General features: G+C 42.1%; 1 protein-coding gene across 1 annotated transcript in view; it reads left to right on the top strand.

The window, feature by feature from the left end:
- ITGA1 (integrin subunit alpha 1) overlaps positions 1-13,756 on the top strand; it is a 121,077-nt gene that overhangs the window by 28,945 nt on the left and 78,376 nt on the right. The window contains exon 2 of the mRNA XM_054031426.1: positions 11,708-11,828. Within this exon, the coding sequence (XP_053887401.1) occupies positions 11,708-11,828 (121 nt within the window). The remainder of the gene's footprint in view (positions 1-11,707; positions 11,829-13,756) is intronic.

The raw sequence follows: 13,756 nt of genomic DNA, 5'->3' as shown, positions 1-13,756 counted from the left end.
GAGAAGCAGCGTCATCCAGATGTGTCGCCGCCGAAATGCCACTGATTTTCGGCGGCGACGCCTCTGGATGACGCTGCTTCTCAGCAGCATTTCAGCGGTGACGCCCACTGCATTTCGGCAGATGCTTGTCCACCACCACGGTCCTCCGTAGCTCATCGTCTGGCACCCGCCAGACGAAAAAGGTTGAGGACCACTGTTCTAATGTATTGCTTCCTAGGCCTGTATAAAATAAAGAGATGTCATCCAACTAACAGGTCAGGGAACAGAAGTTGGAGTCTGGTTTAGGGATAAGGTAGAAAATGATATGCCAGGAACTAAGGGAGAAAGTGAGATGTGCAGAAGGAAGTGGACCTGAGAGTCCAAACTGCAGTGGTAAATTTCTAGAGAGTAGAGTAGAGTCAATGGTACTCATTGGGGGAGGGATATATGAGGAGATGGATGGGAGATCACTGAATAGATGAGTTGAAGAGTTTTCTAGAATTTGCTGTGTGGTCTTCAGCATATCACTCAGCCTCTCTGTGCCTCAGTTTACATCTATTTAAAAGAGTATAATAACGCTTAACAACCTCACATTTGTAAAGCACTCTGGGAACCTCTTGCATAAGGTGAAATGTGCAAATTGTTAAGAGCTGCATACATGCAAATGCCAGTTTCCAGATTTCTGAATTCAATGGGCTTATTCAGATGGTTGTACAATTTAGTAGGTGACATTTTCTAAAACTGTTGTATTTAGAAAAGTTTTTCCTATTATACAGTCTTATTCATTCATGAACAGATTACAAAGCTTTGATTCAATACATTTCCAGGCTTGATACCACATTATAAAACTATGTTCCAATACAAATCACTTTGTGCAAGCCAGTAAAGGAAGCTTTTATTTTCTGGTGTGTACAAAGCATTTTATTGAGGTTGAATAAGTCATGACTACTGAATTTGGAGCAACTTGCAAGATATATATTTCTTTGCCTTATTTTATTGGACAGTTGTCTACTTTTAATAATGAAAAGTCGTTTTTCAGTTGACTGGAGTCTATCCAGAAAGTCAGTCTTTTGCTCCTCAAAGGTTAAAGATTAAGGAATACTAGTTGGAGGCAATATTATACAAAGATTCTTTTGTAGTCCAGAGAAATAAAAAGCCTGATTTAAACTGTACTGAAAGGTTTAAAACGTTGAAAACTTTTTATAAAGCTTTATCTGACATACAGACACTGATATTTTGCCAACTAGAATTAAATACAACGTGAACTCCCAGCATAGCTGTCTCAGACTTCTGCTGTGAGGCTAAAGCACTCTGTCGCCTAAGTTCATAGAAAATCATCGTACTACAGATGGATATTTTCTTCCATGTGGAATGTTTGCGACTAGTCCTATTTTTCACTAAGAAGAATACTGGTCTGATAAATAATAGACCAAGATTGTAGAATTCAGTGGTGACATTATCACAACCCAGGCAAAAGTTAAAGTGTGAAGCTTCTCACACTTATCTTACACAATGGAGGAATCCACTTCCGTGGTCTTGAGCCACCAGCTAGTTATTAGCATTTCTGTGAGTGAAGTCTAGTGATAGGATCCAAGCACTGAGAGGCCCTTCTTGTTTCTATCCTTAGCTCTGCTTTTCACCGACTCACTTGGTTAAGCAACTTCTGACTGTGACTCATTTTCTACATCTATTAAGTGAGGATAACAACACCTATTTTTGTGAAGAGCTTTGGGCCTCAGTTTCAGAATTGCTTCATGTCCTCAAATGAAAGGTGCTTTGTAAGTTCAAATTGGTGGTTTTACTTGACTTCTTTTTCACATTAATCGTAGCAGTGAAGCTCAAAAAATACTCCCAGTCAACTGTCCGTTATTGCCATTTCTAAATAACTCTCTTCAGTAATTTGTCAATAACTTGGAAATTTCTTTTTTATCCTATTTTTTCCTATTTTCATATGGACCATAAGAGCACTAATGGACTAGGCAGACTTTTACAAGGCAATAATTTGGTTCCCCATCAGCATAAACTAATGCACAAGGCACTCAGGAACTCGATTATTGCCTCATAAAATGGGACACCCATCCTAGTATCACTTAATTATAAAAGAGTGCATCTTATAAAAATATGTTGATAAGGTCTCAGGTATTCATATATCCTTATAATGGCATTTGATGCATTATATGTTGCATAAAACATTATAGCAGTATTTTTTTCTTGCATAAGGTTCCCGATTGAACTTGTATACTCTGTACAACATTTGAATCTTCATCTTAAATTCCCCTGTCGTCTTTTATTACCCAGAATCGTGGTTAGATAGATGTTGGATTTTCCTGCTTTTTTGTAGTTTCCTAAGGTTTTTCAGTTGTATATATTTAGCTTTCTATGAGGTGTTTCAGTCTGTTTTGTTCTTTTTCATTGCACTCAACCCTTTTATTTTTCAGCTTCTTTTTACGAAGTGGCAAACCTTAAGCACCTTTGTACCATTGTGCGCAAAGACTGATATGCATATAGGTTTGGTGTTTGGGGGCCAAAATCGAATACAAATAAGTATGAATTTGATCTTTCCACAAGCTGTTGGGGAGGAAGATGAACATGAAGCCAATATGCAGCCCGTTAGATGTAAGGTACAATCCCTCTTGTGCACCATGGCTGGCCTGTGTCATCTGACTTGGGGTTGCAGGGCTTGGGCTGCGGGGCTGTTTAATTGTGGTGTAGACATTCGGGCTCAGGCTAGAGCCCAGGCTCTGGTACTCTCCCCACTCGCCAGGTTCCAGAAGTGAGTTCCAGCCTGAGCCTGACCATCTACACCACAGTTAGAACCATATATTTGCAAAAAGAAGAACAGGAGTACTTGTGGCACCTTAGAGACTAACAAATTTATTAGAGCATAAGCTTTCGTGGACTACAGCCCACTTCTTCGGATACAGACTAACACGGCTGTTACTCTGAACCATATATTTATAGACGATAAGGCCGGAAGGGATTGTCGTGATCATCTAGTCTGACCTCCAGCACATTACAGGCCACAGAACCTCACCCAGCCACTCCTGTAATAGACCCATAACTTCTGGCTGAGTTATTGAAGTCCTAAAATCATGATTTAAAGACTTCACGTTACACCATTTACTCTAGTTCAAACCAGCAAATGACCTGTGCTCCATGCAGCAGAGGAAGGCAAAAAATCCCAGATTCTCTGCCAGTCTGACCCAGGATAAAATCCCTTCCCTACCCCAACTATGGTGATCACTTAGAACCTGACCACGTCAGTGACACCCACCAGCCAGACACCTGGAAAAAATTCAGTCTAGTAACTCAGAGCCTTGTCCATCTAGTGTCCCATCTCCAGCTGTTGGAGATATTTGTTCCTAGCAGTCACAAGATGGGCCACATCCCATTATAGGCAATCTCATCATAAACAGCCCTACTGCCTGAGTTCTGCAAGCCTGAGTCAGCTGACATGGGCCAGTCGTGGGTGTTTAATTGCAAGGTAGATGTACCCTATAGGGCATGTTAAGGACAGATTTCAGATCTGACCTTTAATTTTTTTCCTGCCTTTTGCTCGTTAAATCAGTAACCAAAGGCATCTCTTCTAGGTGATATGTGGTGATTTCTTTTTTCTTCCACAGCACAGCCATATGTCTGATTTTGTGCTATCATTCGTCCTGTGTTTGCATCAGTCTATTCTGGGAAAATCTGGGCATTTTTCAACCGTACTGTAGTGGAAAATTGGCTCAGGCCTAAACTTTGGTTCAGGCCTGAACGTTAGTCAAGTCAACCATAAAAGGGGGGGAGGGTAGGGTGACCAGATGTCCCAATTTTATAGGGACAGTCCCGATTTTTGGGTCTTTTTCTTATATAGGCTCCTATTACCCCCCACCCCCGTCCCGATTTTTCACACTTGCTGTCTGGTCACCCTAAGGGAGGGTATTGGAGACAGGGTGAAGGAAAAGTATTAAAGCAGAACTATCTGTAATCACTAGGCTTGTGAAGTATAACTGCCCACGGCTAGTGTTAGAGGAAGCTTATACCACAAAAGGCAAACTGTGAATAACAAGGAAAATAAATGGAAAGGAAATGCCCAAATAAATCTGTTAGTCTTTAAGGTGCCACCAGACTCCTTGTTGTTTTTGTAGATACAGACTAACACGGCTACCCCCTGATACTTGTGAATAACAGGAAAGCTGACTGGTGCTGTTTTTCCCTTTTATGGAAGGTGTATTCCAATTATGGCAAAATTGTTAACAAGGAAGTGTGTATAGCTAATTGTGATTTTACGCTATATAAGTTGCTGAAAATCTGTATTCGGGGGGACTGCCGGTTCGCTGGTAGTCCCCCTTGCATGCTCGTAAATAAAGAGCCTCAGGCGATTCTGATCCAAACACAACGCGTGGTCGTTTTTCCACGACAGTACTTCAGCAGAAGATAATGTGCCCAGAGGACATGCACACAGAGGGGCACTAACATTAAATTATTTTGATGGTTTTCATAATTATAAGGAAAGGAAGGAGTGAGAGCAGCAGAGTAAGGACAAAAAGAACAGGAGTACTTGTGGCACCTTAGAGACTAACAAATTTATTAGAGCATAAGCTTTCGTGGACTACAGCCCACTTCTTCGGATGCATAAATTTGTTAGTCTCTAAGGTGCCACAAGTACTCCTGTTCTTCTTTTTGCGGATACAGACTAACACGGCTGCTACTCTGAAACCTGTCATTATGCAAGAATAAGGACAATGGACTTCAAAATGTAGACTTTAACAAACTCAGAGAACTGGCAGGTAAGGTCCCATCGGAAGAAAATTTAAGGGAAAAAAGTTGTTCAGGAGAGCTGGCAGTTTCTCAAAGAGAAAATATTAAAGGCACAACTGCAAATTATCCTGATGCAAAGGAAAGACAGGAAGGGGCCTGTATGATTCCATCAGATGCTGTTTAATGACCTGAAAAGCAAAAAGAAATCCTACAAAAGTGAGACATGGACAAATTGCTTAGGATAAGTATAAAGGAATAGAATAAGCATGCAGGGACAAAATCAGAGAAGGTAAGGCATAAAATGAGTTATATCTTGTAAGGGACATAAAGGGTAATAAAAAGAGGTACTATAAATACATTGGGAGCAAGAGAAAGATGAAGGAAAGTGCAGGTCCTCTACTTAGCGTGGAAGAAGAGCTAATAATAGATGACATCAAGAAAGCTGACATGTTTAATGCCTATTTTGCATCAGTCTTCACTAAAAGGGTAAATTGTGACCAGGCAGTTAACAATGGACTTAGAGTGAATGTAGGTAAGACCAAGGCTAAGATAACTGAGGGAGGAGGACTCTCCATAAACACTATCACAGAGAGCATAAAAGAGTGAAAGATTTTAAATACCTAGATTAATGGTTGCTGATCAATGTGCCCTCATGATTGATGCCTAGCATCAAACTAAAGCTGCCTGGTGCAAATGGTGAGAGCCAGTTTTCTGGGACAAAAAGATGCCAATAAAGTTAAAAACTAGAGTGTATAAAACTGTAATTCAACCCATCCTAATGTACAGACCTGACCAGCCACAGGAAAGGAAATCAGTACGTTCTTCAACGTGGAAACAAAGATGTTGAGATGGCCAAATGATTGAATACTCTGTGATAGGAAACAAAATGAAGTTGTAAGCGGTCTAATGTGGGTTGCTCCAATTGGAGAAAGTTAAGGGAGATTATGCTAAATTGGTATGGGCATATTCAGCGGTGATCTGAGAACTATCTCGGTTGGATGGCTCTTGCAATGATTGGAGATGGAAGATGACGAATAGGGAGACCAAAGACTCGGTACATGGATTGGATGTCAGCAGATCTCAGAAAGTCCAATCTACATGATAATCTGGCATACAATCATGTTTCAGAAGAACGCTATAAAAGTCACCTACCCCAAATAGGGAAATGGCAAGAAAGAACAAGACTGACCAGATACTTAATACAATTAATATTAATAATAAGTGAGAAGGAACACAAGTCAAATTGGGAAAGAACGGGTTAAGTGATATTTGGATAAGTTAGATGTATTCAAATTGGCTGACCCTGATGAAATTCACCTAAGGGTGCTTATGAAACTAGTTGGAACAATCTTGTAACCATTAGTAACTGTGTTAGAGAACTCCTGGAGGACGGGTGAGGACCCAGAGGATTGAAGAAGGAAGACATAATACCTATCTTTAAAAAGGGGATCAAAGAGGACCTGAGGAATTATATACCAGTTGGCCTAACTTTGATATCTTCAAAGATACAAGACAATTCTTTAATAATTGGTTCCAGTAAGCACCTAGAGAATAATAGAATTATAAGTAAGGCTAAGTTTTTATCATGGATATTTTTAGTAAAAGTCATGGAACAGGTCACGGGTAATAAACACAAATTTATGGAAGCCCGTGACCTGTCTCTGACTTTCACTAAAAATATCCCTGGCAAAAGATGTAGGCGGTTTCAGCACCCGCTGCTGCTGGGGCTCCCTGGTCCCCCACCGCTGCAGTATGTGAGAACTCTGGAGTTCCCCTACCCTTGGGGTTGGGCTGTTGCAGGGTCCCCTCACCCTCGGGGCAGCTGAGAGCTGCAGGGTCCTCCAGCCATTGGTCAGGGCTGGGAAGCTGCCGGGGTCCCTCCACTGCCCACCACAGCTGTGCAGCTGCGGGGTCCACCAGCCCCCTGCCAGGTCCCCGGGTCCCCCACCAGGGCAGGAGCTGAGAGCTGCGGGGGCGGGGCTGGCTGGGAGTTCCAACCCCAGGGCAGAAAATGTCATGGAGGTCAATGGCAGTCATGGAGTCTGTGACCTCTGTGACATAATTGTAGCCTTAGTTCTAAGAAATAACCAACATGGATTTGGAAAAGCAAATGATGCCAAGCCAATCTAATTTCCTTCTTTGACAGGGTTACTGGGATGGGAGGGACATCTTGATTTTTAGTATGGCTTTTGACACAGTCTTACCTGACATTCTCATAAGCAAACCATGGAAATGTTGTCTAGATGAAATTACTATAAAGTGGGTGCAAAACTGGCTGAAAGACCGTACTCAGAGTAATTACCAATGGTTTGCTGACGTATCTAATGGGGTCTCTCCAGAGTTTCTCCTAGCATCGGTAATCATCAGTATTTTCATTAATGCGTAGGAGGCAAGCACAGAGGGTAATTCTCAGGGATCACTGGCTTCATGCCCAGGTCCATGGAGTCCTAGGCAGTGCTCAGGCCACAATTGCTACCCAACAGCTCACCTGAGTAAACTGGGAAGCGTCAGCTTGCAGGGGGCCCAACTCCCAAGGTTACTGATTGAGGCAAATATCCAGCCCCCTGATTGGCTGAGGAGTGCTATATAAACCAGGAAGTTGTCTGAGCAGGTAAAGGAATCCCCTGCTGGCTATTACTATGGAGCCGTCCTGCTTACCTGACTCCTGAGCCCTGTATTTCTGCCAGTTCCTGGTTCCTGTCCTTCGTCCTAACCCAGACTTCCATCTACTCCCAGTTCCTACTGTCCTACTCCAGGTCCCTACTCCTCCACCTTAGCCCTGACTTTGTCTCTGGCTATGGCCCCTGGCTGGGCACCTGACGCTGTCTTTGGTTTTGACTGTTGTCTCTGACCACTAGGCATGGCTCCTGCTCTGACTAGTAGGCATGACTGCCCATGCTCTAGTCACTGCAGTAATAGGAAATGAGGAGGAACAAAGCTGAGTGAGAAAAGGAGAATGAACAGATCAGTACAGAGAGAGCATTAGAAGGAGTGCAGGGATCAAGATAGGGAGTGGAAGGAAATGAGACCAGAGATGTAGGTAGGAGTGATCTTTTGCAAGGCCTTGAAGTGAAGAATGAGGAGTTTGAATTTGAGATGATAAAAGAAAAGAAGCAAGTAAAGGACTGGGAAGAAATATGTGTGTGTGATTATGTAATCCCATGCAAAACTCCCATTGCCTTCATTGTGGCCAGGACTTGACCCTACACCTGCTTCCTAATCTAATTTTTCATTCAAGCTTGGTGGGAAACATTTTCCCATCCCAGGAAAAATTTTGAGATTTTGAAAAAAAAATCCTATACCAAATTAGACGAAAAAGTAAATCTTGAAAGTTTTTATGAAAAGCCAACAACAGAAATTGGTTTGGGTTAACGTTTTGATTTTGATCTTAAATTTTCAAGCGTTATCAGACACCAGGAGGAAGGTCCTGTGGTGAGAATAAGGTATTTGGAGGAGGCCATGGGGAAGTAGCCCAGGGAGTTGTAGCTGTCATGCAGCTGTTACAGGAGGCACTATAGACAGCTGCAGTCCACAGGGCCCTGGGCTGGAACCCAGAGTAGAGGGCCGGCCTGGGTTCCCCCCAAATCTCCCAATTGACCTGGACTGTGGGTTCTCCCAGAGGGGAAGGTCTCTGGGCTGTTCCCCAACCCACATGGTGAATCTCTGAGGCAAGAAAATCTGCCAATAAGCGCAGGACCCACCAAGATAGAGGAGGAACTTTGTCATAAGTCCCATAGATCTTCTCTGGTGAATGAGGGGAAAACATTTCTGTTTCAAGCCCTCGGCAGAGAAGGCTTTGCATCCAACCTTTCAATCTTATGCTTAGTAGGCAGTAACTCCAACCTTAAAGCTAGCTTGGTTTCTGCTATCCTCACAATACTTTTCCCTGTCCCTCCAAAGTCCTTTATTATCGTTATGTCTCCAGACAATATTCCCCCACCCATTTAACATAATAGGTACATAGGGATTTTCTCTGAGTGTTTCGTTGGTGTACCCTGTTGGGAGTTGGTGGACAGGTGTGATATCATAAAATGCCCAAACTGGCCAATTGGAATGAGGCTTTCGAGAATCAGCATTCCCACCCATACCCTAACAATATGTAAAATCTATAATATTTCACTTGTGTATGTGAGGAACCATCTCCTCATAATCTGTTGTGATAATTGAGATCATTTCAGCAGCAGTTTGTGTCCCTTTCAGTCACTTGTACCTTATTTTCCTGTGTAAAAGCTTGGGAGTTCTATATTCCAAAAGTAAACTTTATGAAAGGGAAATTAATTGAAACTATCTGCTGGGCCAGAAACCTCTTGTGAGATAGGGGACGAGAGAAGAAATGGGTCCAAACAGCTTAGGGATTTTTTTAAAAAATAAGTAGTATAAAATAGTTGAAAATAGGCATTTATATCCTTTCCCCAAGTACTTTCTTTATCTCCTTTAGAAGAAACTAATTTTCCTAGAGCAAGGATATATATTGGCAACCACCAATTCACTGGATCAAGGTGTACGTGTAAAAGGTCTAGTCAGATGGCTGATGAATCCACTTATGACTGGGAAGCCCAATTCAAGAGCGACACAGCTCGTTACAAGTTTCACAGATCTATGTGTTGTCTGAGTTGGAGTCCAAGATTACAGCATGCTGCTTTCTTCTTTTGTGTTTTGCTTCCATCCTCTGGATCAAAACCACTTCATCTTGAGCTGTACCGAGTGACAGATTTTCCCTCCAGATTGAATGGGCTTCTGTGCACTCCTTCCAGCTGTCTACATTGACGTTGAATGACTTCAGATCACTTTTGTACACATAATGGTACCGCCATAAAGGGTGACCACACTTTCTAGTGCTGTCTTGAATCTCCCTGTACAAAATATTCTTGGGGATTCGGCCTCCTCCGATTCTCCCTGACATGACTGAGCCATCGCAACCTCCTCTTGTTGATAATAGTTTCTAAGTGTGTCAATCTCACACACTTCAGCACCTCTATGTTTGGTATATTGTCTTCCCACTTTATTTCCAGAATCTTATACAGGCATCTCATGCGGAAGCTGTTCAGTGTCCTGATGTGCCTAGCATATGTAGTCCATGTTTCTGAACCATAGAGCAGGGATGACAGCACGCAAGTCTCATCTGCACCTTAGTTGATAGTTTGCTGTTATTACATTCATGTTTCTGTAATAGCCCAAAATTCTTAGCTGCTTTTATGATTGTTAGTTCAGTCTGACGGTCAAGATTCCTGCTGATCATAGAACCCAAGTAGCAAAAACTGCCAGTGATACCAAGAGTAATGTCAGAGTAATGTTCAGAGTAATGTCAGGCTATGAAAAGTAGGTTTTTTTTAAAAAATAATGAAATGTTAAAGGAATATGACAGGGCATGATCCCACTCCTGTCTCTTTTCTAGTCACAAACCACCCAGAGTCCTTCTGCTGGTCAAACACCTTGTGCAATTTATTTACAATGCTCTTTCCCACCAGCCTTACAGACTTGTGCAGCTCAGTATTTACAATAGCACACACTCGTTAGCTGGGGTAACCATATTTTCCCAAAGGGAAAACGTGACTCCCCATGGAGCCGGCCTGAGTTCCTCCTCCCCCGGTGTGGAGGGCTGGCCCAAGCCCCTCCGCTGCCTGCCTATGTGCCCGAGCCACTCTCCTGAGCTCTCCCTCCTGCACAGGGCTGGCATTGCTGCTTGCCCCCGTGCACGTTCCTCTGTGCTCCGCTAGGGGTCACACCCCACTTTTTGGGCAAAACTGGGCATTTGTCCAGATTGCTCTTGCCAACTGATGATCAGTTGGCAAGAGCAAATGGGACAAATGCCCAGTTTTGCCAAAAAAGTCAGAACAGCTGGGACAGGTCTTAAAAAGGACTGTCCCAGCTAAAACTGGACATATGGTCACCCTATCCTTAGCTCACTCAGCCAAGGAGGGGAGAAGGCATCTTCCCTCCAAAAGACTTCTTCTGGCTCTGAAAACTCTACCAATCTCTCTTCCCACCTGACCACTTTCTTCTTGTGCCTTTCTACTTACTGGGTTAATTAGCCAATCCTCCAGCCCATTTACAGTCTATCAGTTATATACAGCTTTGCCCCTCAAGTTTACTCTGGGGCAGTTTAACTGGTAATCCAATGATCAGAGTGCAGGTACAGCCACTGTTGCCCAGCACTCTATCACAGGGAACGAGCCAGACTAATTGCAATAAGCCATTCTGACTGAGCATTGATAGGCTATTAGAATAGTCAAGCATAGATATCACAAAGGCATGGATCATCATAGAATATCAGGGACCTCAGGAGGTCATCTAGTCCAACCCCCTGCTCAAAGCAGGACTAATTCCTAGACAGATTTTTGCCCCAGATCCCTAAATGGCCCCCTCAAGGATTGAACTTGCAACCCTGGGTTTAGCAGGCCAATGCTCAAACCACTGAGCTATCCCCGCCCCCCATGATGATGAACTCTATATGTAGAATTAAAATGTACAACTTCCATCCTGGTGCTAAAAGCCTGATCTTCCATATTCTGCTCATGGTCAAAAATTACACCCAAAGTGTGAACCTTATTATTACCTTCCTGGAGCGCACTTAATTAACAGATAGGAAGAGATCCTGAGTCATCAAAATCCATCCATCCAGAATCCAACCAGTTCTCCCATTCAACGATTTGTAATTCTGTTTTATCCAGCTATCTTGCATCAGCCTTGCAATTCGGCTATTGCAGAAACAGAATCCTCACTATATTTTTGTTTAAAAATTAATTATTAACTTTTACAAAGGAAAATTATGAAACTAATATTAACCAAGATTAAAACGTAATGTACTTGCTTAATATTTATTTCTGCAGTCAAAAATGCCATTTTGAGCAAAATGGCTGCCTCCAACAGCAACCTCAGGAAAATCACTTTTAATCAAAATCACAATGGCCACTTTACTCATGGTCTTGATTGTATACATAGTTACATAATGTTGCGTGTTACATTGAATTTTTTTTTTTAACAGCTCTGCTTCACCTCTGTGCATCTTTCAATGTTGATGTCAAAAATGCAATGACGTTCAGTGGCTCTGTGGAGGACATGTTTGGGTACACGGTTCAACAGTATGAAAATGAGGAAGGAAAATGGTGAGTTTGTTTTTTCTAAATAGCATAATATCCTAATTGTAAACTACTTAATACCAGGAATAGCACACATTGGAACTGTATTCTGTTCCATAATTTCAGTAAGTAAGGGCCAGATTCTGCCTTCTTTCATCATGGTAAATATTTCCTTGCTTCGTACAGTTGTCTCTAATGGGTTCTGTCAGTGATTGTCTGTATTAGTTATGCCAACCTGCAGGAAAACTTTTGGATCAAAATATCAAATAATACAATACCCTTTAATTTAGGCTAAAAATGTCTTCTTTGAGTATATTGCTGTTTGGTGTTTTGGACCCTCTGCTCATTGCTGCCACATTCTGAAATAAAAGGTTTATTCAGCCAGGTTTGTTGCTGTCTTTCATTCTTCAGAATGATGCCATGCTAGATGTTCCACTGAGATGGCAATGCTATGAGAAAGCTCAAATCAGAGAGGGGACCATCTCCTCTGCACTGAGAGTGGAATTCAGAATAAGAGTATCCCTGTCCCATTATTTGTCCAGTGGAGAGGGAGTTAATCCTCTCTGCAGCTGCACCTTTGAGAATGATTCCTGTTCCCACACTGGTCACTGGTTGGGTAGGCTATTGAATTGGGGGTCGGATGACCCAAGAATTGGAAATACTGAAGCATAGCTCTGCAGCAGTCACCATTCTGTGTAGGTTTCCCTATTTTTGAAATGGGCTTCTGCAGCAGTCTAATATTTCTGCTGAACAAGATAGGAAAACAGCCGAGGACAATCTATGGGTTTCAGGCCCATGTGGCTATAGATCTATTCTGCTAGATCAGGCCATCAGTATGTAGTACCTTCACTAATCTTATGTGCAAATGTAACAACATAGCCAAAGGTTGTTGATGAGGCCATGTACAAGATTACTGTCTCACACTCGCTATTACAGAATCACTAGAAAGTATTGAAAGTAATGAAATTGCAGATGCCACTTTTAAAATACTATTTCATGATTTTCTGGCTTGTGGATTCTTTAAATATACATTAAGGTAAATGCCAGGCCTACACTGTCCTTCCTTGACCTGGACTGGCTCTTTAGGATACCCTACACATCCCAGAAATAGGGATTTTGCTATGTCAATTCCTTGGAAATGTAGCAGGCTCTTTCAAAAATAGAAAATACAAACCACAGATGATGATCTTCCTGTGGCATAAGCCCAAAACAACCCCCTGGATTCAACCATCCCCAAAGTTCAAATTCAGAGACAGCCAGAGGTGCTGGAACTAGGGGTGCTGCCACACCCACTGGCTTGAAGTGGTTTCCATCATATCCGGGGTTTACAGTTTGTTTCAATGGCTCTCAGCACCCCCACTATACAAATTGTTGCAGCACCCCTGGAGACAGATGTGCAATTCATGCCCATCGCTAGTTCAAAGTGGCTGTGTTGAGAGGCTGTATGTCTTTAAGCATTTAAATAGTCCGTGATATGACATCAGCATGTTATACAGAACAGGAAATCCATACACTGCCTAAAACTAGATTCACAATGTTTTATGATGATGTAAAAGTGTAGAAATAAGTATTAGATACTGCAGAGTTAAAGATGTTTAGCACTCTGAGTTTCCTGTAAATCTATCTATGTCAGGAAACCAAAGAATCACCTGCAGAAACCCTAATTCAACAAGACAGCCTTTCTTCAAACCATTTATCAAAGTGCTTATAGTTCCTATTTCAAGGTATATTAAACAAAAATTAATGAGAAAAGAAGAATTCTGGGCAGGATCCTGCTGGGTTGTGATCACCACCTGTGAGATGTCAAGCATCCTCAACTTCATCACCTTACAGTTTCTGCTTCTGAAGAAGATTGCTTGTAGAAAATACATATAATGTGGTGGTAGAAAATACATATAATGTGGCATATGAAGAAATAGCATGAAGGAAAATATCACCCTCATCCAATATGTATT

This window comes from Malaclemys terrapin, chromosome 6 (assembly GCF_027887155.1).
Source record: "Malaclemys terrapin pileata isolate rMalTer1 chromosome 6, rMalTer1.hap1, whole genome shotgun sequence".
Taxonomy (NCBI): domain Eukaryota; kingdom Metazoa; phylum Chordata; order Testudines; family Emydidae; genus Malaclemys; species Malaclemys terrapin.
The sequence above is the reverse complement of the archived record's forward strand: the minus strand, read 5'-3'. Positions and strand labels throughout refer to the sequence as shown.